The sequence below is a fragment of the Plectropomus leopardus genome, chromosome 19 (genome assembly GCF_026936395.1).
Source record: "Plectropomus leopardus strain MGB_pleo_1.0 chromosome 19, ASM2693639v1, whole genome shotgun sequence".
Classification (NCBI taxonomy): Eukaryota; Metazoa; Chordata; class Actinopteri; order Perciformes; family Serranidae; genus Plectropomus; species Plectropomus leopardus.
The window spans coordinates 10,799,906-10,824,574 of record NC_142194.1 but is presented as its reverse complement, the minus strand read 5'-3'; the positions used below and the strand labels follow the sequence as shown (position 1 = coordinate 10,824,574).

At 40.7% G+C, this 24,669-nt stretch overlaps 1 protein-coding gene across 1 annotated transcript; it reads left to right on the top strand.

Annotated features, from left to right (window-relative positions):
- The first annotated feature begins 4,811 nt into the window (after positions 1-4,811).
- Positions 4,812-20,205, top strand: LOC121959356 (G protein-coupled receptor 26-like). Its single transcript, XM_042508626.2, has 4 exons — positions 4,812-5,887; positions 8,482-8,595; positions 13,003-18,704; positions 20,041-20,205. Exons 1-3 carry the CDS (start codon positions 5,220-5,222, stop codon positions 13,229-13,231), a joined length of 1,011 nt encoding a protein of 336 aa, XP_042364560.1. The 5' UTR covers positions 4,812-5,219; the 3' UTR covers positions 13,232-18,704; positions 20,041-20,205.
- Positions 20,206-24,669: the final 4,464 nt, after the last annotated feature.

Here is a 24,669-nt window from a genome sequence, read left to right as displayed (position 1 = left end):
TAGAGTATACGATGTATGTCTGTTGACTGGTGTGAGTCACGCTAAGCCTATGGGATTTTTCCATTGGATTTTTACAGAAAATAGTCTGTGGCAAAAAAAAGAAGATACTTACATGTTATGTTGGGCAGGATAATCTTCACATTTTAGCACTTCTTTTATCATTTTTGAGGCCTTAATGCAAAAAAAAAAAATATTAGGCTACTTAATATCCATACTACAACAAGGCTGTAAAGCAGGATTCAGCGTGATGACAATCTGTAGTCTCATTTTGCCATTTGATAACAACTGCTGCGACATAACCTCCTCAAAGTTCATGAGTGGGGGATTTACTGACGGGGCATGACCTGTGATCTCCTTAATGAGAGTCTTGTTTTGTTTGACCCATCCACCTGCCCTCCTGTAGACGTTCTCGCTTTTATAACCATGTAAGCTGCCTTCAGCATCATGTGTTACCACTGATGGTTTTACATTGGAGTTAGCTGAAAGCCCAGTCCGTGACAAGAGGCGTGATGAAGCATCTGTATTTGACAACCTGGGAAAAGAGAGCAGGCTGGGCTGCAGTGTAAATGCAGTTGAGTAGCAGTAGCGTCAGCACCTTCCTTTCGACTTCTTTTGCAGGTTGGCATTTCACTGTTTGTAGAAACCTCCTTGTCTGAGTGAATCTCCCTACTGTCTTCACCTATGAGCCCTTTACGAGCCATAAGAACGCTGTGTTTCCAGCCAGCTGGTACAGTATGTGCTCTTTGAGTTACATAACATGTAGTCTCAGTCTGAGTTTTACAAGTTTTCCAATTTATTTACACCAAAGTAAGTTCCTTTCAACTCAACATAGAAAGTCACTAGTTGCGATATGTTCAAAATATAAGCGACAAGTCGAGCGACGAGTCAGGAAAACGTAGACGAAGCAAACATCTAGGTTTAAAATTTACGCCAGCCTGCCAATCCGAGGGAAGTCAAGTGTGGAATTGGAACTGGCAGCGGATTCAAATCCGCACTGTCACAGCGAAAAGGAGGAGTGCTGCAGGCTTTCTCTCGTCGTACCGTCTCTCACAGTCCACTCCTGCACTTTTTAAATCTTCTGACAAGAGGTATTACCTTCAGAGTGCAGATTTGAACACTTGAGATGTCGTGACTTGTCTCAAACACAGTAAACACAGAGGATTCCACTTCAAAATTCTGATTTTAGGTTATACAAAAATCCATCTGTAAATGTTTGTACGGTTAAGAAGACAATCAATGAAGACAAGAGCCTTTCACTCAGATTAAAATGTAGCCAGGGGTGCATCTGATTGTACAGTCTGCCCTCTGCAAAGACTGTAAATATGGCATGCTGGGGAAATATGGTCCTTTTTTTACTACAGGACAAACTGCCAAACTTGAAATCTGATTTGTTTTTAGAGAAATTTCTAAAAACAAATCAGTTAGCACTTAAACATTTAGTCAGTTAGTTTTTGTAATAGATAAAAATCCTTCAAGCCAAAAAGCAAAATAAATCACTGGCTTCAGCTACTCATATATAAGGATTTGCTGTCTTTTTTCTTTTTTTGGCCTTTTTGTTTTTTAAAGTATGGTTTCTGATAATCCAGTCATATCCAGGCCTTTAAATATCAACTCTTGGTCACTGCCCCTGGGCATCTCATAGCAACTCACAAGGCTGAGAAGTGAATCTTACGCCAATGCAAACTCTTATGCGGCAATATTTGACACTTAACTATGTGGTACTACATGTTTCACTCGAGAGATTGCTATGCACCTCTTTTGCAGAAAGGTGCCTTTTGCACCGTCAGTAGTAACAAAGCGTCAGTATTCGACATTTCGGGTTGTGTGGTCAACTGTTACACGCTTGGAAGAGAGTATGTGAGATTATGGGACATTGTGATGGTCATTTTTCACCATCTTTATACATTCTGAAGACTTAACACTGAAGTGATTCATTAAAAAACAATAGGCATAGATAATGAAAATATTTGGTTGCTGTAATGTTGCTTTTAAATAAACAAATTAAAACTTGCTGCTACACACATGCACAATGTGCACAAACTCATGACTGTTTTGAAATGGATGTATGATGAAATCAGTGAGGGTTAATAGCTTTTCAATTGAGAAGAAAGTAACTTGAGCACACTGATCAGTTCACAGCCTCTAAAATGGCTTTTATTTGAATTTACTTCATTTACTTTTATTTCCAAAAAACAGGCAAGTATCCTTAATTTTTTGCCTGTTTATTGTGTCTCTGATTAATCCATGGGACATACTCGACCAACATCAGACAAAAGAGCTGCTGTGCTGTATTCATCCAAGGTGATATTACCTGAAGCCAGGAGGCATCAAAGCCCATGTGTCCAGCTCTAATCAGCCTCATTTACATGGATCTATTTAGACATAATGCTGTCCTCACATAAAGCCTCTTTCAGGTGGAATAAAAGAGGACATTTTGTGTCTTTGATAAACACCATCCATGTTTATCAAAAGCTATTTCCATGCACGTCTGTCTAATGTGGCATGATGCTTAATGGGGGTGTTTGTGTGGCTTTGTTCCGACTGAGCAAAAGAACAAAAATACTCAATCTTAGTCACTTTTTTAAAAGAAAATTTGAACAACAAAATCCATTACAGTCCTCTCACCCATTAACTCTCCATCCATATCACTCAGTCCCCTCAAAGCTATATTTTTAGAATGACTTCTCTCACAGATTTTATTGTCTGTGGAGCTGGCATTTAATTATGAAAAGAATAATTAAAGCGATGCCTACGAAAAGCTGCTCTTGCGCCTGAGATCAACTGGTGGCTCTGTGCTGATAAGGCTCTGCACTGACAGGAGGGAGATGCACAAGCAGTTGCATGACAGTGAGCCTCTTTCCAAGGGCTGATTGCCCCATCACATGTGCAAGTATAATGCCGGAGAGGCATCCATCATAGCCACAATGGCGCTACATTCAGCTTAAATAACAGCCAGCAGCTGGTAGGGTTGTCTGTTCTCCCCCTGCAGCCGCCTTCTCTTTGCATCAGGCGCAAACATCAGCATCTACACTCCACAGACACCATTACAAAATGGCATTTTAACGAGCCTCACTTTCAAGGCTCTCAATCGCTCTTTTTTTCTCTCCTGTTCACCTATTTGCAACCTAGGAGAGAATGTGGAGAACACGGTGGCCTGCATAGTAGCACATCTCCACAGTCAAATACAATGTGCATTTGTGTTGCAGTAACAATAACTCTTTCCGCCCACACACTCTCACTCTGGCAACCCCCCCTTCCCCTTATTGCAACCACAACCGCCACCTCTGCTCCAGTGCCTTCAGTGCTCACGTGCCGCAGCACACTCCGATGAATCCCAGAGGAAAAATTCTCCACATTCAAGTCCAGAGGGGCAGCAGAGTGTGGGGCTGTCATCCGGCTTCCAGGGAAACAGAAGATTTTGCTCCTCATCAATCTGATGAAGCAGACTTAATTAGCGAAGATATTTGAGTAAAGAACGTGGCACAGAGATGCTGCTGGGATAGAAAAATGCTCCAAAGCAATAGGACCTCTTAACTTAAATTCATCTGCCTCTTATCAATGTGTTTTATTACAAAATAAAGTTTGATTAATGAATTGAAATTAAAGAATTAAAAAAAAGAACTATTTTTTCCATCAACCCGTTTCTGTCTGTAGGATTTTTTCAAAGAGATCTTTAAAAATTCAAATATGGGCTTCTTAGCAGCCAAGGCATAGGTATTTTTGTGGGGTAACAGCAGCAACCTTCAACCCTGAAAAATAAAGCCAATGTGAGAGTGCCGAAAACTGCAGTTCCTCTGATGGCTGCTTGAGGCTGACTCCATAACTGAGTAAATCCCTAAAGTCCTCCATGTTCAAATGTCCAACTTTGCAGCAGAAATAGTTTGCGGTCTGGTAAAAGAAACGTTATTGGTCTAAAGCTAATTTCAACCTCCATGAATTTTTGTGTAACTCTCTTGTTTAAATTTTATTAAGGCCCAAACCTACCCATGTTTAAAGGCGGGGTGGCTTGAGTGACAGGTTGTCAAGGAGGCATTGCTACACTCATGAGTGTGCTTACGGACGTGAATAACCCCTTTATGATCAGGATTTTGGAGTATCCTGTTGTGTTTGAGCAGGTAAACATCCCATCGTAACCACCATTTTTCATTTCATTTTCTTTATTTATAAACATTATTACATCCCAACACACATTAATCAACATTTCTGTAAATGTGCCAGTTTTAGCGAGGTGACTAAGAGCACGAGCCACGCAAAGCAACAAGAAACAGAAGAACATTGGTGCAAAACAATCGCTCAGGCAGCATGAAGCAACACACAGCTAAGCATTACATGCAGACATTATGATTTAGATTCACCCCAGCCACAACCTTGAGGCTTCAAAACATCTGTCTACAGTATATATCTATGTGTGTGTGTGTGTGTGTGTGTGTGTGTGTGTGTGTGTGTGTGTGTATTTCATATGTGCTCCCCCACACCAGAGTTAAAAGCATGGCACTGCTGACTCCTTAACCAAGTCTCCCTTACAAAAAAATTCTAAAAAAGAAAAGAAACCATAAATACATCAGACAAGGATGGCATTATTTAAAGGATCTGCTAATATTAAATTATTTATTTAGCCAATAGAAAATATTCCAATTCCAAAAAAAAAGGGAGAGAAAAGAATCATACTCACATCAGATGTGTGATTCACTGTTAAAACATTTTTTCTTCAGGCATAAATTTGGATCATGTGAAAGGAAATGAAACTCTGGGGAATCACTGCAGTTTTCTTTTTCGAGTAGGAATCCCCACTTTAATGTTCTTTGTGTTTTACTGTATCTCAGAGGAGACGGGGGAGAGATCAAGTAGCCCACACACTGTGCGGTGTGTGCGGAGGGGTGATGCCTCGAGAGCGCATCACAGGACGACAAAACCCCACTGCAAGACGCAGTGCCAGAAGAGAGCAGCTTTGGCACGAGCGCTGCTTTCTGTAGTTTTTGGGAAGGAAAAAAAGAGGGGAGATCGTCATACACGGGTCCCCAGTTTACTTCTTATCATGCCGGAATTTTCCTGATCATCTTTGGTGGCTCGAGACAATGTAGTGGAGAGGAAAACTCCACCGGTGGAGAGATCTGGGGATGCATGGACACGGTTATGGGTGATTAATCATTTTGCTGCTGCAAAACAAGACTGGATATGCGCACAAAAAGTGGGGATAAGTGAGTTTCGGGGCCCCCAGGATGGACACTGCGGAGGTGATTCTGTCTGTGTTGGTGGTTGTGATTATCATAGTGTCGCTGCTGTCCAACGTCCTGGTGCTGATCTGCTTTCTGTACAACCCGGAGATCCGCAAGCAGGTGCCCGGGTTGTTCAACCTCAACCTCACCTTCTGCAACTTGTTGCTGACCGTGTCCAACATGCCGCTCACTTTGGTGGGACTCGTCAGCAAGGCTCAGCCGGGAGGGGACGGCTTCTGCCAGATCGTGGGCTTCCTGGAGACCTTCCTGTCCACCAACTCGATGCTGAGCATGGCAGCGCTGAGCATCGACAGGTGGATCGCGGTGGTGTTCCCTCTGAGGTACCACTCCAAAATGCGCCACAAAGACGCGGCGTTTGTGCTTGGGTACACGTGGGCGCACTCCATGTCCTTCTCCACGGTGGCCACCTGCCTCTCCTGGGTGGGATACCACCGGCTTTACGCGTCCTGCACCCTGTCCAACCCGAGGGCGAGCAGTCGGACCCAGTTTGTTATCTTCACCGTGTTTTTCCACTCCCTCACCTTTCTCCTGTCTTTTATAGTGCTGTGTGTTACATACCTCAAAGTGCTTAAAGTGGCGAGGTTTCACTGTAAGAGGATCGACGTTATTACGATGCAAACTTTGGTGCTGCTGGTGGATATACACCCCAGGTGAGCTCACTGACTTATTATTTCTGTTTGTATTGCTCTTGCATCAAAAACTGCTGTACAGCCATCTGCACTCAAGGCCATAGGTGTAGATTTCCCAGTGGGGTGATGTAACTAAGTACATTTACTAGTATTGTACTTAAGTTTTTTGAGATATTTGTACTTGAGTGTTTCCATTTTATGATACTTTATACTTCTACCTCACTCCATCTTGGAGGCAGATGTTGATGTTAAAATTGTCTCCACCTTCACTAGCTGCAACATTTAAGTAATGAACAAATTAATGCATCAGTAACTGTGATCAAATAATATAATATATATTATTCCAAATAGGGCTAAATTCTGTGCAAAGTCTACTTTTATTTGTTGTACTTTAAGTTTGATCCTAATACTTTTGTACTTTTACTCATAGATTTGAATGCAGGCTTCTTATTTGAAACAGAGTATTTCTGCATTGCATTGCAAAGAATATTAACAAATTGTAATATAGCTCAATACAAAGAAAGAATTTGGGGGGGGACAAACTGTACCAATCAACCCTCTGATCAAAAGAGGAGAGAAACTGGAAGCAGTTATTTTAGTTGGAGCTGTCGTTCCTTTTCATATTGAAAAACAGTACAGTTAATGATGCTCTGCTGTCTTTGCCCTGACATCTCAATTGTGTCATCAGTATTCGGAGGGGATGCAAAATTTGATTCTATTGAAATGCCATCCAAAGTGATTGCCGTGCTTTCGCTCTCTCTCTCTCCCTCTCTATGTGTGCGTGTGTGTGCGTGTGTGTGTATGTTTAAGACATCCAGCAGTGTACATTTGGTTTCATACTATAGATCCAGTCTCATAGAAATACGTGAAGTGGATGCAAAGTCTTAACAATTCATTATGAGGAGGTGGGTACAATGTGTTAGAATCACATGCTGGCAAACATGAAATGCAACATGCATAGTCAATGAGGATCTATTGTCATGGTGGACACAAATTAAATAAAAAGAGAAAGACAGTCTGTGTGATGTGGGTAGGTGGCTCAGAGAATTGGACAGACAAACTTATGTATCCTTATACAACGGTTCGTATAATATCCTATGAATTAGCACTCCTAAACATAAAGTTCTGGAGGTTAGTTTTAGGCAACTTAAGTTACTGTGCTTCGGTTCAGGAAAAGAGACATTGTGAGGACGCACCTTTAAAGGACTCAGAGTTCACTTGAAGTTCACACAGTCCAACTCTGATCTCCTGGGAAAAGTCCTGTGTTTGTTTGACCCATCCATCACCCCAGTGTGCCTCCTTAGACCACTCAGGACTGCCTCCTTGTTTACTTCCTCAGGCAATTCTTATTCTGAAGTTGTAAATACTGCTGATTTTTCACTAGTTTTGTCATAAGATACCAACACCAAAAGCCACCCAGTATGGATACACCAGCACCTGGCGCGCCAGTATGATACATGGATGGGCAGCTTCAGTTAATAACTCCGCCTGTCACAGCTGTATTATAGGCTGCTGGACGGTGTCAGGGTGAAACGCTGGTGGTAACAAGGTAACATAAGGAGCTGGAATGTCCCTGTAGGGAGGACGGGTGGGAGGGGCGATGAATGGACCAAACAAACCCTGCACTTTCACCAAGGAGGCCGGTGTTCGCTTCCCTTGTAATTTGTGATATTGGGCTTTATAAATAAAACCGAATTAAAATTAGATATAAATAGAGCAGAACTATGTTTTCTTTTTTCTAAACCTAATTATGTGCTTTTCTTGCCGAAACCTAAACACCCGCGCCTTTGTTGCTAAATCATAACCGTGTGCTTTTGTTATCATCACGTCGTTGGTTGTGGCATCCCGAAACCTCAACAGCAGATGCAAGAGGATATTTAGAATGTAATATGTAGACGCAAAGTACACTGACAAAGCGGCAGTATGTGACGACTTGGAAATGTGTTGACTCCCGTCAGCCCATTCGTCACATGATCACAGCCTTCCAAAATATGTGGGTTGTGCACTAATTACTGACTCATGAATAGGTGGAATATGTATGAATTTGGGTGTGTTATTTTTCTTAGGAAAACACAGGTTATGAGAACGGCCTGGAACTTAACCAGATGGTTTTTTTTCCCTAAACCTAATTAAACTGCAACTGTTTCCCAATAAAACTGTGACCGTTTCTAACAGACTTTGCATTGGCATTGTTTTTGTTGTTGCCAGCACACTATTTTAAAATATTTTGTGTCCACCTCTGAGTCGTTGTTAAGAGGTCGTGTCTGTTTCACTTTTATTTTGGAGACTGTGTTGGTAAATCACAACTACTGTTTATAAGGAACTCCTGCTTGTCTCCACTCGCTCTGATCACATCTATATCATCGAAGAATAACTTCAAGCAGTGTGTCATCATGACATCACACACAGATTAATTGTTGAGATTATAATTCTTGAAGGGGGGACTTTGGGTCACGTTGGGTTCCAGGATAAATCCTTATTTTACCTCAGCTTTCCTCCTATATTTAACCCCTGCACAGTATCCACTCCCATCTGTCTCTAGTGAGATTTCTGGAGACACTTTACGGTCGTCACTCGCTGTTACTTACTAATATAAACCCACTCTGTGTCTCCAGTGTTCGCCAGCGTTGCCTCGAGGAGCAGAAGAGGAGACGACAGAGAGCGACAAGGAAGATCAGCACCTTCATCGGCACCTTCATGCTCTGCTTCGCTCCCTATGTGATCACAAGGTGAGAGAGACCATGGGGGAGGTGGGAGAGCGTTGCCACGCTGGCACACTGCGGCGTATGCAGCCCTTTTGTTCTGCTGGTATCCCCCAAACCTCCCTCCTCCTCTGCTGTCAACCCTCCCTGTGTACCACCACCTCCTCCTCTCTGCCTCCTCTCTGCTGCCTCTCCACAGCGGCCAGAGTTGGAAGATGAGATTGGCTGACCTTGTGATAAGTAATATGCCTCTGCTCTGCTGTTGCTGCTGCATTAGCACTTTTCTCCTGAAGTTCGTCGGGTGCATCAGTTAGTTAGGTGGAATCCACTGGCATCAATCACTGGACATAGAGAGGATACCACACGAGATGTAGACAGTGAGACACATACGTGATGTACGATTGGACATGTGAGAAGAAGCTCAAATGAAACTGGAAGTTAAAATCATAGGACATGAGGATTTAAGAAAACAAAGTGTTTAGAGACACGAAAGGAACCCAAAAGGGGCAAATCCATTACCTCCACTATTAACAGGGTTCAAAATATCAGAGATGTGTGTTACATGGAAAAAAAAAAAACCCACAAAAGCAAGATTAGAAGTAAATGTACAGAATTGAACATGTTCTGTAAGACTTCAAGTGTCATTTCCAGCAAATTTCAAAAAAATATTAATAACTTCTGTCTTTTTTCACCTCACTTTAAATAGTTTCCCAATGAGGAAATATTCCCTGATTCCCTAAAGTGCCAGTAGAGGATCTCCCGCACCCCCTGAAAGAGGTCCTAGCTAAGCCCCTAATGTCCTAAAATCCTATAAATGTCCTGAAATACAGAAATGACCTAAAATCCTACAAATGTCCTAAAATACAGAAATGTCCTGAAATCCTAGAAATGTCCTGCAGTCCTAGAAATGTCCTAACATTCTTTAGATGTCCTAAAATTTTAGAAATGTCCTCAAATCCTAGAAACGTCCTAGAAACAGGTATGGCGCTGCTGTGACTGGCCCCTGGCCTCCTGTCATTTTGCAAAACTGGCCCCCAAGCAAAGCAAGTTGCGTATCCCTGATCTACAGGATTTTTTTTTCATTGGCCACTTTCATGTTTTTGCTAAATGATGCACAGATTTTTAGGCATTCCATCATCTAACATAGCACATCGAGCTGTCTTAAATTGGGAGAAAAAACCCAGGGGAACATGCGCCTGCTCCAGGTCTTTAGGTATTGACAACATCTGTCTCTGCACTTGGTTTGAGTATGCTTTATTGTCTCTTCTTTCCTAGTGGGGACATGCTATATACTAAAAAAAATCTTAGAATTAAGAATGTAGAATGGATTGCTTGTTTTATAATTTGGGTGAACTGACCTTATACAATACATTTTCAAGAAAGGGTTCTGTACATTAGTGCCCCTGTATCTTATTTATATTAACCTCTTTTTTAAAACATTAATGCATCACTTACAGGTTACGCTGGAGTGTCTGCATGGAGGAAAGATCAAAATGTTAAATCTGAAAAATTTGGACATTTTTTAAAATGTAACCAGGTTGCCATCAATAATGTTAAATATGAGTTTATCATTGTTATTTTGTCTTGTTTTCAGTAAACTGTCAGTAATGAATGACCGCAGCAGCACGGCACACGCTCTCATTCTGCAAATGGCAGTTTACTCATCACAGTCTGAATATATTACGCTAAAAGCTCCTCCGCTGCCTCTCTGGAGCTCATTTGTTGTCAGGGTCATCATGTGTATAGTAAAAGCCCCGCTGTGTGCCGTGGCAGCTGACTTAACCTCCTGTTCACTCCGCTGCTGAGGAGTGTGTGGGCAAATATCAGCGATGGCGACTGGCCCATGTGAGGCCGGTGTTAATGTGCTGACAGAGCTTGATTGTGGACGGAGTAATCATACAGAGTGCAAGCGAGGATCAGCGATTTTTAGTTTAATGCCTTTTATGACACGATGTACGGTAAAATGTTTTCGTACTTGACAAAAATTAGTGTGAAAGCACCAATTTTACGTCTTTATGAGTACGGCTGAGATCACACTGAGATGCAAACAGCAGACAGAACTCATTAGGTGCCCTTTAAATCAAATATGGGGTATTTACAGTACAGTACAGGAGTATTTTGTCCCCAAGAACTCACTGTACTTTATGGTTTTCTGCTTTGTCCACAGTATTATACTGTATTAAATAACAAACAGAGTTAACTGGCTTGTTTCCAGGCTGTCATTACTGCTTAGACAGGTCTGTTTTATTCTTCCTGTGGCTCTGCTTTTGAAATGCTGCTGGCTGTAGATGAGAAATGAGATAAATAGTAGCTTCACACTGTAAATCCACACGCTTGACAGAAAGAGAAGCTCCACATGTAGTTTCACTTGACAGCTGCCTACATTTTAATAACTTAGATGTCCAGTGTGTGGGATTTAAAGGGATCTATCGACAGAAAGGGATAATAATATAATAAATACGTTTTCTTAAGTGTGTGGTCACCAGAAATTTAGAATCATTGTGTTTTTGTCACCTCAGAATGAGACATTTATATATACATAGGGAGGGAATCCTTGTCTATGGTTATCACAATGTTTCTACAGTTTGATTTAAACCATAGAGGAGGAGACTCTCTGCATACCTCTGTTCCTAGTAAAAACCTCAACAATGAACACTGAATGAATTCTAACTGAGAGAAGTTTCAGCTGATTGCAATCAGCAATTCCTTAGTTTCATTCTGGACTGGTGAAATACTGCCACTTTGACAGTACTTTTACGTAAGATTGCAACACCGAAAGCCACCTTTCATTTCTGCATGAAACACTACTGGACGGCATCAGGTGAGAACGCAGCCAGACAGAACTGGTCCCGGTGTTAAAATACACCGCCGGATGGCTGAGTGGCACCTGCTGCTTGAGAACGCAGTCGGATGGAACCTGTTGCATCCGCATGAAATGCGGCAGGATGGCATCAGGCTGAAACACTGCCAATAAGGAGCGCGAAGGCACCTAAATGTGTGCCCGATCCTAACCATGCCATGCCAGGTTGTGTGTTTGTTGACAAACCCGCGTTGGTTGCCATGTACTTTTGTTGCCTAAACATAACCATGTGTAATCCCACCATGTGCTTGTATTGATATCATGGTAGCGGCATCTCAAAACGTCAACGGCAGATTCAGAAGAATACCTAGAGTGTAATATGTAGTGACAGAAGTCCGCTGTGGTATGAGAACGTGTCGGCAGTCCTCACGAGCTGCCACTAAATCCCCCTAAAACTTTTACGCTGCTCCTTGAAACAAACAGAGGTAACCGGCTTGTTTCTATTACTGCTTAGAAAGGTCTGTTTTATTCTGCTTCTGCTTTTTCCTCCCATGAAATGTTGCTGGCTGTAAATGATAAATAAAGTGAATAGTAGCCTCACACTATAAATCCACACACAGGAGGGAAAAAAGGGAAACTCCACTTGTAGTTTCACTTTGCAGCTGCTTACATTTTAATAACTTAAGACAGAGTAAGTACTTGCTTAGATGGCTCTATATGTAAATAATCACCAGGTCTTCACATAACTGCAGTAACAAAGAAGCACCCTGCTTCCAAAGATAAATAAAATAAGTTATGGGCAACAATTGGCCTCATACAGGAGATGATATACAAACAAATTTTCTCTGATTTTGTTAGTATCTATGGATTTCTGGGATTCACCACTGTTTTCTTGTTTTTGCTCCTTTCTTAGAGTTGGAGATAGTTTTCCAAAAAGTTAAGCACTCTTACCAAGATAAGAAAAATGCGTCTTTTATTCTACAAAAATTGTTTGTCAAACACGAGCAACTTTTAAATATGAGGAACAATTTTAAAAATATCAATCTTGTGCCACTTTCTACTTTCTATTCACTGCACTTCAGAGGGAAATATTGTACCTTTTACTCATCTACAATTATCTAACAACTTTATTTGCTTTAGAAATTAGAGATTTTTATGCAAAGATCATATGAAAATTATTATTATTATTTTGATAATTGTTTGAGTCATTTTTCATGAAAAAAATTGTGGTTCCAGCTTCTCAAATAAGGTCTTGCTGGTTTTCCTTTTTTAAATTTAGTTATTTCTTTATTTATTTAGTTCACGTTTTGAAAATTGATTTGATGGGTTTTTTTTACATTGACGACTTTTTTGTAATGACAAACAATTGGCCACATGCCGCAAATTTGTGATTAAATGGGTTTCGTCATTGGGCACACCTGAGTAGGAGCAGATCTGGATGGTTAAGAACGTTAAGAACTTCTTTTATTATTTTTTAGAGAAAATATAAGAGAATGTGGCTGCAGGAGGTCCAATGTCTTGCAAATGTATTTCTGTTTCTGCATAATAAGCTCAGGGCATGCATGCCTTTTCCAGCATGTTGCCTTTCCCCTGCTCTCCCTCCCTCACCTCCCTCTCTTTATGCTTGCCTGCAGGATTGTGGAGTTATTTCCAGCGGTGCCTATCAACCCCCACTGGGGAATTGTCTCCAAGTGCTTAGCTTACAGCAAGGCGGCCTGCGACCCCTTTGTGTACTCCCTGCTCCGACACCAGTACAAGAAGACGTGCGCTGACATCATCAACAGGCTGCTGAAGCGTAGCTCTTTAAACGCATCCGGGCGTGGGCACGAGAACCAAGTCCACAGCATACCGACCGCAGAGTGACGTGCAGCGCACTGATACGGTCTGAGGGTCGACCCCGGCAACTGTCAGGGAAATATGAGGCTGATTTATCGTCCACGAAGAACAGAACAAATATTGGTTGTTCCTGTCCACGTCTGCTTAAATTTGGTCTGACACGCCAACAGAAAAAAAACCAAAAAACTACAGACAAGGGCAAATCCCCGCACAGGAATACCACTGTGCTCTCATACTGAGTCCCCAGAACAGCAGATCAGTGCAGTGAACTCGTGAGGACAATAAGCAACGGCAGATTTCACATCCACCTGGAGAGACAGATGCGCTCACCCAAGAAGAATGGCCAGTTCAAAGCCTCATTATTCTAACTAGGGTAGCTTTCAGTCTGATATTGCGTTTGTTTAGACTTTACTGTAGTATATATTCATATTATCTTTAAAAAAGGATTGAGAATGGCTGTATGTCTGTTTTAGTCTGTGCAAAGTGATAGGGTTGATACGTCGGCACTGTATGTAGCACTGAAAACTAGCCTAACCAAAACTTGACAGTCTCCAAATTGTATCGCAGATGAAAAGAAAGTGCCGCTGCACTGTTCGGCTCAGGTTATTTCAGACTTGATTAGGTAAAACACACTCCCAATTCAACAAATTTAAGCTAGTTTTATTTTTGTAGTACATTGTCTTGTAGTGTAAGGGCCAATGGATGAAAAAGCAAGATAGTGTTTTTCTGTTTCTCATGTTGTTTCAACCCGGCCAAGCAGAGTTTCAACAGGAAAAATAGGCCTTCAAACTGGCTGCCTTTTCTGTCATGACTGACATGTGCCCCTCAGGTTGTTTAGTCAAGTGGAGCATGATCGACTGTACTTGGCCGGGTTTGTACTCACAGAGAGGAGAAGAGACTGCTTCATGCTTTCTAAAACATTTAGTCGAGATGGACGGGAAAGGAAAATATAAATGATGGATGTCAAGTTAACTAAATGACATCATGTGATATTTAATATCAATGACAGCCGTCCATAAAAGCTAAAGAAGTAGTCTCTGCTTTCTGCTTTATTTACAGTGTTTTTAAGACAGACACATGGCAATCAGCACGTTTTTTTAGTGAAATGGATGTTTATAGGGGATGGCAATATCCAACCCAATCACCAGAAGAAATGTTGGTAATTTTAGTTTCTGTAAACCACAGACACATTACATTTGTGTGTTATCATGTAGCGAAAATGTTGAAACTTAATACTTTAACAAAAATGTGATTAACATGTGGTTGGGGTTGGGCACCAAAGACACTTTCTTACGGGTAGGAAAAGCTCACGTTTTGACTTAAAATAACCTGTTTTTGTGCCACAGTTGCCACTGGAAATGTCTTGCTTAAAACCAACAGTTATGGTGTCATATTCACCACTGGAAATGCCGCTGATGTCTCGCTAAAAAAACAGCTGGTTTGGGTGCCACAAACGCCGCTAGAAATGCAGCCAATGTCTGGCTTAAAACAGCTAATATCAGTGCCACAGGTGGAGTTGGAAATGCAGCCAATGTCTCGCTAAAAAGCTGCCAGTTTTGGTAGCACACCCGCTGCTTAAAATGCTGTCAATTTCTCACCCCAAAACAGCTGGCTCTGGTGCCACAATCACTTCTGGAAATGATGCCAATTTCTCACCAAAAAAAAATATATCTTTCCGTGGCAGGTCTCTACAAAACACATTTGGTACCCAGAAAGCTGCTGGAAACAGCAATGACTTGGAGAACCACAGCTGGTTTTGTTGTCTGTTGGTCTTGAACAGCGGCCTTCAGCTTGGCAGGCATCTCGCGTAGTTGCCACACCATCCGCCATCCCCTCCAGCTTCCGATGACAGTCAGCTCATATACTACGTCACTTTAGAAATGTTGATACGTAGGAAACATGCAAATGTTACGTATCCATGGTTTGCAGAAAAAAAAACATTAAAATGCCAACATTTTCTTCTGGTGACTTTGCTGCAATATCACCTTTTTTGCTCTCACATTTTAATAAATACATATTCTGTAAGCCCTATAGGCATTTCTTGAAGACTAAGCCCCATGAGCCCTCTTGACTGACAAAATGTTATCTGACTCACTACATGTGCTACCTATTATATCTATTTTTGTTCTGTATCAGAAGACAGGCAGCTCTGTATCAGAGGGCTTTTGACTGGGCTCCACTTGTTATAGAGTTGATAAACTGAAGATAAAGACGCTTCAACGCCTTAGTTCAGAGAATACAGAATATTGCAGTTTTTGAAGGATTTGGATATACGGTGTGTTTAACCTGTCTATGAACACGGCCCAACCGTGAGATACTGTATGTATCACACAGTGCCAAAATTATCAATGATGCCCAGTGAGCCAAATATCAGTAGCTGCAGTTCAATTTTTCTGAAAACAAAGATACATAAGAATATTTATATGATGACTAATTGATACATATTTTCTTTTATTTTGTGGTCATGCATTTTTAAGGGACACTTCATCCCAAAATCAAAAATGCGCATTTTCCCTCTTACCTGTAGTGCTATTTATCAATCTAGTTTGTGTAGGTGTTAATTGCAGAGTGTTGGAGATATTGGCTCCAGAAATCATGACCTGGTTAATCGAGATAATCCACAGACATTGTTTTGAGCACTTTCATGTAGGAACTATTTTCTTTCTACCAAACTTCACCCACCACCTGAAGAAAATGTTTATCTACTCATGGACGGGAGGCTTGTGCTTGGGAAGGCACAAGATGTAAACATTAAGCAGCCCCCTTAGGATGTTGCGATTTTGCAATCAGAACAATTCATGCAAATTCAACTAAATGCAAAGTTGACCATATAAAACTTGTGGAATCTTGTTTCATTGCAGCGCTCTCTCTCTCTGTTATGAAAGTAATGCTGCAGGAGCGTAAGCTCTGTGCTAGGGGCAAAGTCCCGCACACAGTGACAGGGCTAACTGTCAGCATCACATAGCTTATGTTACCCAACGTTTATAAACTGCTGAGCCGCGTCAGTGTGAGATTGTTGGGACCGTATAACGGCTCGCAGTTGGATGTTAGCCACTGCTGCTGTGTTAGCTCGTGCTAACCAGGCAGGGAGAGCAGGAGGAGAGTGACTCAAGGAGATGGTCCTCCAGGGCTACGTCGAAAGGCAGGAACAGCCAAGTGTTGGCAGTCAGCTGTTTGTGATCGCCAATGTTTTGTTAGAAACACTGAATACTCATAACAAATGCTCTAAATCCAAAACAGCATTGCAGCTATTACCAGTGGAAAACATCACAACATGCATCACAGTTTTTTTTGAAAACTTGCTGTGAAATCAGGCATTTCGGTATGTAATAATCCCAAAACTGGCCTGTGAAAAATCCTGGACGTAAAAATTAATGGCGCCCTCCTTGGCTAATTGCAATGTTAGCTAGCTCAGTGGTATTTGGTGAGCTAGCAATAAATGCACACTTCCCTCTGCACATTGATACGTTGGCGGGTGTAGTTATATTAAAAGAAAATAGTTCTTACATAAAACTGCTCACAACAAGGTCTATGGATTATCTTGAGTAACTGTGTCATGATTTCTGGAAAATACATTGCTGTTGAGTTTTTTCAAATGTATTTTTTTGCCACTGTGAGCAACACCAGCTGAGTGCCATCCAGTTCCATTATATTGGAGAGAAGGCAGACATCTCTCCGGCACTCTGCAACTCACACAAAAAACAATGTAGATTGATAGATAACAGTAAACAGGTATAAGGAAAAATATGTATTTTGATTTCAGATTAAAATGTCCATCTAAGGGTTTTTTGTTTAAACAGAGGAGAAATGGTTGTCTTGGTTATATGATGCATTGCGAAGGACTGTATGACACTCCAAGACAACCGATGCCTTAAATTCTGTAATACATGATGGTTTAGAGTTTTTCCATTCATAACGGCATACAGATATATTGAACAAAACAGACAGAGTCAAACATTGCCTTATTTACTTCAGTTCATTAACACACAATCATCTAGAATCTGTATTTCTGTACCCAAACTCCGCTTATGGTATTTTCTCGCTGATGTTTTGCACTGATGTAAAGTAGTTATTTTTCTCATACATGATGGTTATTGGTAAAAAACAAGCTAAATAATATATAACATGTCGACCGATTTAGATAAATGACAATGTGAAAAGTATTTTTGTGTCTTTTTGATATGTAATTTATGACGACACTGTATTTGTTCAAGTGTTACAGAATGTGCTGCTTCACATGCAAATAATGTAGTTTGAACTGTTGTTGGTAACAATGAAGTGAGTGTAATATACCTCATTTTGCTCTGGTGACTGACTTGACTGCCTGAGATGTTTTGTTATGCACTTCCTAATTTATTAAACCATTGGCTCGCTGCTGCTACAGATGGATGACAAACAGCTGACGACGGTGGTGACGTGACGACAGGTGATGACGACCACTATTTCCATGTGTTGATGAGAAGATTCGAATATTTGGTTTTAGTGGTTATATTTATCGTAATGTTGGTGAGACTGAGGAGGATGACTGTATGAGATATTGATCGTGATGATTAAAGTAAACTGTAGACTTTATCAAAGTGGCCTAGTACTGTTGTGCTAATGTTCTGGAAAATCTGCCACCTCATTATGATTGTCTCTCTGCACACTCAGTCAGTTTGAACTGTTTACAAGATACAAGGTACAAGGTAGATTAATAATAAGTCATTTTAAAACATAGTTTAAAAAATGAAATTTAAAATTTGTCCTTGACTCTGCTACATCTTTGGGAGTCGACGGAGGAGTTGATGAGTCTTACGGCCTTGAGAATGAAGCTGTTCTGGAGTCTGGTGGTACCACAGCAAAATAAACTGAATTTTTGTTAATAGATGTAATTTAGTCTCAGTCGTGCCATGCCACACAGCCAACAGGTAATGTGTTGACCTGTGCTCTCACCTGTTTTATAGTTTATTTCCGTAATATAATAAACCCCTGTCTCGTGAAAATACAACACAATTATGACTTTTTTCTCTTATAATTACTATTCTTGTAACATTACCACTTTATTCTCATAAAACTACGATTTTTTTCATGGACTTCTTTCTTTTTTTGGTAAAATTACAACATTATTCTCGTAATATTACAAGTTTATTCCAATAAAATTCTGACTTTTTTTCCTCATGAAACTATTTCAATTGTCGTAATATAGGAATTTTCTCATAATATTACGACTTTATTTTATTCTCCTAAAATTATGACTTTTTTCTCAAAATCTAACTTTTTTCTTTAACATGACCGTTTCATAGCAGGGTGGTTATTTTCCTTTTCCTCCCTCCTGCTCCAGTGATGTGTCCGGTAGTGTTCACCGGTGCGTAATTGTTGGGCGGCGCTGCGGTGCGCACAAGGCAGCTCCATGTCCTTTACCCGGATGTGACTTCCTTTGATCCGGAGCCTGACACCCGTCTTGGCGGCGTGCAGACATTTTGGCGTGGCGTCTTTGTTGTCCTCGTGGACCATATGTCAGGTATGCCCTGGTGCCAGTCCTCCGCTGCCGATGTTCGGTGTGCGTAATGGTGCCTGTCTGTTAGGATATAGCAACATATAGCAGTGTTTGTAATGTAAATACATACAGTTTATGTAATAAAAAGAAATCGGCCACCAACTTATGTCAGCTTGTTGTGAAGCTAGAAAAATGTTGGAAACAGAATATTGTATATATGTATATGTATATGTATATGTATATGTATATAATTTCATTTGAAAATCCAATACTGTATATAAGAAAGAAAATAAGTAAAAGCATAACAGGTCCCCTTTGATGTGGATTTGCACACTGGGTTCATGTAGGGCTGGTAGACCTCTAGTTAAATCGGAACACCTTGTCATTTTAACAAAGGTAAATTAACGACTATTTTGTTAGTGTCTAGCAGCTGCATCTCCCATTACGCTTGACACTTTGCCATTTGCTGTAAAACATGAAATATGTTGTTTTTTGATACAAACTTTTTATTTAAACGTTACTAAAACATTGCATTGTACCATTTTCAGAACGTTTTAAAACCATAAATTGATAGCTGGATAAACGCCCAAACTTAGCAATAATATCTTACAATAAACAATAGTTGAGCTCTTTTGCACATATGTAGAACCTACATCAGGCTGTGGCTACTCACATGACATTTGGGATTAGGGGTCAACAGATCATCAGCCTGGCTGATTATTAGAGATGATATTTGGTGTTTTGCTGATTATCTGTATTGACGTTTTATTTTAATCATCGCTGATAAAATTAATTAAAAGGTGCAAACAAAGTGTCAGCATGGGAGGAACTTTTACTTTGTAAAACCTAGAGAAGCTATTCTTATTTGTTTTGTTTTGTTTTTCACTTAACTTTATGAAAAAAGGTGCAGGGAACTTGCTGAACATTTATGTTTGGGTTAGATTGTTTTGCTAAATGCATTTAAACAAAGTTTTGTGTTGGAGCTTGTTATATTCCAAATTCTAAATATTGAATGAAAGATTAAAAATTTTTATCATAAATGCATTTTGGTTCCAAATATTGGTTATTCGTCTCATTAACTGCTAATAATTGGTATTGGTAACAGCCCTGAAAAACCAATATCAGTTAACCCCTAATCAGATGAATTCATGGTTGGTTTCAGTCTGCTCAGATTTGAGAGAAAAAGGAAAAAAATGGCACAACTGCAAAAGATAGCTTAACCACTCACTGCTCAGAAAAAGTTGTAGAAACTGGCTCTCCATCATCGCTCCACTGATAAATCAGTGCCATAATCACGTCTTTAAGAATCAACGGGAGGGTTTCACAAGAGCAATATGACTTCCAGCTTTTCTATCCGCAGCAATTCGGACTGTTTCCACCTGCAATCAGTCGGAGCCAGAGAGAAGCGAGTTTTCTGTTCACACCACGGCGCAGGTGGTAATGAAACATCAGCGGCTGGCTGAGTCGACCTCGTCTGAGATTCTGTACACTGATTCACACCCCAGGAGCCGGTGATTATCTTCAGGTGGGTGGCACTGACCGTAACACGCGGCTTAATCATGACAGGCCTCAACCCACTCTGTTGACTGAGAAATAAAGCACGACTCAAAAGTGAAAAGTGGACACCTCGCTCTGTAAAACAAAGGAATGTTTGTTGTTTTTTTCCTCGTAACCTTTTGACATCAAGAGCGGCTAACTTCAAAGCTCTCAAGGTCTGAATCCGATTTCCTCGAAAGCATCGTCCTTTTCAAATGATTTGGTGCAGTGAAGATTCATTTTCCCTTAAATGTGTGAATGTAAAATGACACATTTATCCTGTCGTTGGTGAAAAAGGCGTAGAATAACATTTCTTTTGACAGGTACTTGGAAACCCATAAAAAAAGACGAGATATACAGAGGGCAGTGATAACAAGAAATCAGTGTTTGTTGGATTTTTTTTTTTTCCGCTGCAAAACCACAAAACTATAAATATAAAAGCCTCAAAGCGAAGATCATCAATGCTGCTTTGTTTCATCCAAATTCCAAAAACCCCAACAAAGTTCACCTCAGTTTTTGCCTCCACATCTGAATGACATGTTAGTGAATTTGTGAGAATTGTGATGGAGGATGACTGTTCGTTTAGTGTATCACGAAACAAAAAGGCATGTGGTGCTCATTATCCCACTTGTGCTCTCGTTTCTTTCCCCTTTGTCACCGTATGATTTTCTGTTTGACCAAGTGGACACCGTGCAGCTGTGACATATGTGGAGCTGCTGCTCCGACACGACTTTACTGTACTTCCAACAAGGAGGTTTATTTGTGTGGTGTTTGATTTTTTTTTTTGCCAAATTGTCTAAATTAACAACCGATTTTAATTAAACTTGTCGGGAAGTTGAAGTAGTTTTGTGTGAGTTATTCTTTTTGCACGGACAATCGCACAGACATGAGCTGATGCGAAAAACTGTGATGATGAGGACACGTTTGGATCTGTTGGACTCCGTATGGTGGACTTGTGGACTTGTTGTTTGTTTGTTGTTGTGTTTTCTTGTGAGCTTGCTTGCTGGCTTTTTGAAAGAGCTTGATAGGCTGCTTAAGGTGCAGACTACTGTGCTGTCTGATTTTCAATTGGGAGGAAAAAAGACCATAAAAACAGTCATTAGTTTATTTGCCTTTATTATGAAGCATTCTGCTGAAATAACAGAAATATGCCTCATGTTACAGTCTCTAAAAGTGTATGATGTAATTTTTTTTCCTAATAGTCTAGTTTTAAAAAAGTAAACAAAAGTATCAGCAAATTCGCATTGAGAGATTAGATATTGTCTCAGCTATACTGGCTCAATGATATTGACTGATGAATTAGTCCTTAATGTCATTACTTTGTTAATTGTTGTTGTTTTTGCGGGGTTTCATTTATTTGTTTGTTGTTTTTGACAAGCCAGAGTTTGGGGACATCACAAGAATATCAAAAAATCGCTCCCTCTGAGCAGAAATCTAATTAGAGACGATATCTCAGGACACCTGTGTTTTGAGGGCTTTGCAAAGTGCGAACACCTGTGCGAGTGTGAAGGTCTTTAATATATCTGGAAAAGCGTGAAAATGAACGCGTCTGATATCCTCCATGGTTTGCTATATTTGGTTGCTATGTATCATGCAGCTGTCACAAAGCAAATATGACGAGTGCATATATTTGAACTGTGAAGGTTCCTAAGCAATATGATGGTGTTTCGCCAAAACTGTTGCAGTTGTAATTAATTACTGTGTTGTGTAGATAAGTCAGGTAATATTTTATATCCATTAAATATCACCCACAAAATCTCGCCCGCAGCACTCTCATTTTCCTCAGTCTGGCCCAGCTGTGTGACTCTGCTGCTGGTGGGTGGAGTTGGTTTGCTTGTTACCTAAACCTGTAACATGTGTGCCGGGGCCGCTGCAGCATTAAAGGAGTGTCTCACTGAGCGCTCATCTTTTGTCTTACTCACTCAAGCTGTGTACACATGCTGATCTGTGCCCCATTCACATGCCTTTATTGTTTGTAGTGGATAGTCATGGTTTTATCATCATTAATGAGGATTTGTTTAAAAGTTTCATTTAAAAAAAACCCAGACTGATTCACAGATGAGACAAATAATAATATGAAGACATTTAGCATGTCTGTCATAACAGTTGTATTTTCAATAAATGTTGGAACTTTGTTTGAACACTGCTGTGGTTAACATGTGTTTTTGTTCAGGCTGTTGGTTATTGTTAGGAAAAAATCAGCTTATGGTACCGTGTTTTGGTACCAGGATCAGTGATGGAAATGCTGCTGATGTTTTCTAAAAAAAAAAAAACACCTGCTTTTGTCGTTTATCAGTCTGGCTGCAGTAGGGATGTCAACGGTTGACTGTTTTTGGCCATGTTTCTGCATGGTAACGTACCCTCATGGTAACACCTCAACTGGACCTGAACTGGCCTAAGCGTTCTGCGCATGCCCCATAGTTCCCCAGGAAAAAACAAAAGAAGAAGAAGAATGGAAGAAAACAAAACAAGATCAAGGTAAAAAAGTAGTATGTACAAAATGCACAAAGTGCCAAAATGTTCTCCATGTCGTCACCGCTCGACATGCAACCAGTTTGCCGCCTGCTAACTTGTTTGGTATGTGACGTAATAGATCAACCTGAAGAAGGTCCAATAGCCACGAGCTGAACGGGGGCATATCGCCACCTAATGTGGCAGAGTCGGACTTGCTTTCATCAAAAGTCCATTCTGCCCCACTGTCTTGTATAGTTGGACAAGGAGAGTAGTCCAGTCAAATGTCCTAATAGAGCTATAACCGCGTCTTGACTTAACCGTGCACGTAAACGTACTGACTGACATCCCTAGTCTGTAGCTTGGCAGCCGCCTTTCCTATTTCATGCCATCTACCATTACCCTCAGATGAGGAAATCAGCTCATATGCATGTAATCAGTGCTATGTCACTTTAAAAACATATGACATAATACATATGAACCATACAAATGTAACATATCCTTGGCTTTCACAAATGGACAACGACAGCATTTCCTTCTGGCTGGTGGATGGGCCGCTACCTTTGGTCCAGATTGGAAAATCTGAGCACCTACTGAATGGATTGTTATGAAATTTTGTACAATTATTCGTGTTACCTGCAGGATGAAGTCTAGTGACTTTGGTGATCATCTGACGTTGCCTCTAGCGCCACCATGAGGTAGATATTTCTTGTGTTGAGTGAAATGTCTCAACATTTGGACTGCTGTGAAATTGTTGTGGTTACTTTGTATTTAGTACTAATTGGCAAATGCTGGAGAACAAAATTGAATTGCGGTATTAGGTGTCCAAAGCTGGTAAATGAATCCAGAAATCAAATAACTTTCCAACCATCATCCCTCTCTTTGCTGATCTGGTTGTCTTCTTTGATGTACCAGTGAAGAGTCTAATCTGTCTCAGAGAGGTTAAGAGCTGGTTTACTAACGCTGCGTGGCGACTCACTCCTGTGATATCCAGGCCGGCGCTCTTAACACTTCAAAGGCTGGACCGACTTCTGAAGAAGCATTGGCCTTTCAACTGCTGGCAAGGTCAGCCGGTGCCTGTGTCTTCCCACACATCTGCACGGTATCACAGCTGCAGGCCTCAGCGGCTACACTGCTGTAAAACTCCGCCCCGCCACCATCCACACCCACCTGAACTCAGTGGGATTGTCTGCTGGCCATATGGGAGAAGCTTGTCTTACAAGTTCTGATTATTAATGAACATCACCACTGATTAATGGCCAGAAATGCCTCTTCCAGTAAATATATAGTTTGGTTTTATCCAAAAACATCTGGGTTTTATAACTTCCTGCATCAGACGCTTTTGGGATTATCAAACCTCTGAGATCAGCATAACTGCTGACCACATCTCTTCTCTGCACTGCAGGGAAATGATAGATGTCACCATTTATAATGAAATGGCTTTGGTGCAGAAAAAGTGCCCAAAATCTGAGAGAAAACTCTACAGAAGATTAATGCCAGTTTCTCATCTTTTAGCTCCACAGATTTTTAAACAGGGCTGACCTGGCTCTGTTTTTGTTTTGAATGCTCAATTCTCCGAGCCCCCCTGGAAGTCAAGTCAACATTAGTGCAGCATTTGAGAGTTGGAGGCTTCAGGCTCTGCAGCAACCACATAGAGACACTGATCCCCATTGTTTTTCCCGGGAATTTCTCCTTTGTTTTTATTCTAATCATATAACTTGACCATTTCAGTTGTATATTTTCCTAAAAAATACACACAGATTACATGAGTTTACTCTGTTGTCTGGATCATATTTATTCATGACTGTTCAGTTCTACAGTTGATACAAGAGTTTTCATAACAAAGTTTTAAAATCTCGCTCCAAGGATGTCAACATAAAAAAAGAAAAACAAAAGCCGGTTGGACAGCCGCCCTCAGCATCAGATAGAGACGCACAATCATAACTGATCAGTTGTCAAGGCATAAATGTGTGCTTTTGTTTGCACAAGTTGCATCATTACA

What these genes read in the sequence shown, in the direction of transcription:
- LOC121959356 (XM_042508626.2), top strand. Translation starts at nt 5,220, where the DNA reads ATGGACACTGCGGAGGTGATTCTGTCTGTGTTGGTGGTTGTGATTATC. An exon ending in CTGGTGGATATACACCCCAG is followed by an intron (nt 5,888 to 8,481) that starts GTGAGCTCACTG and finishes CTGTGTCTCCAG; the next exon opens with TGTTCGCCAGCGTTGCCTCG. An exon ending in GCTCCCTATGTGATCACAAG is followed by an intron (nt 8,596 to 13,002) that starts GTGAGAGAGACC and finishes GCTTGCCTGCAG; the next exon opens with GATTGTGGAGTTATTTCCAG.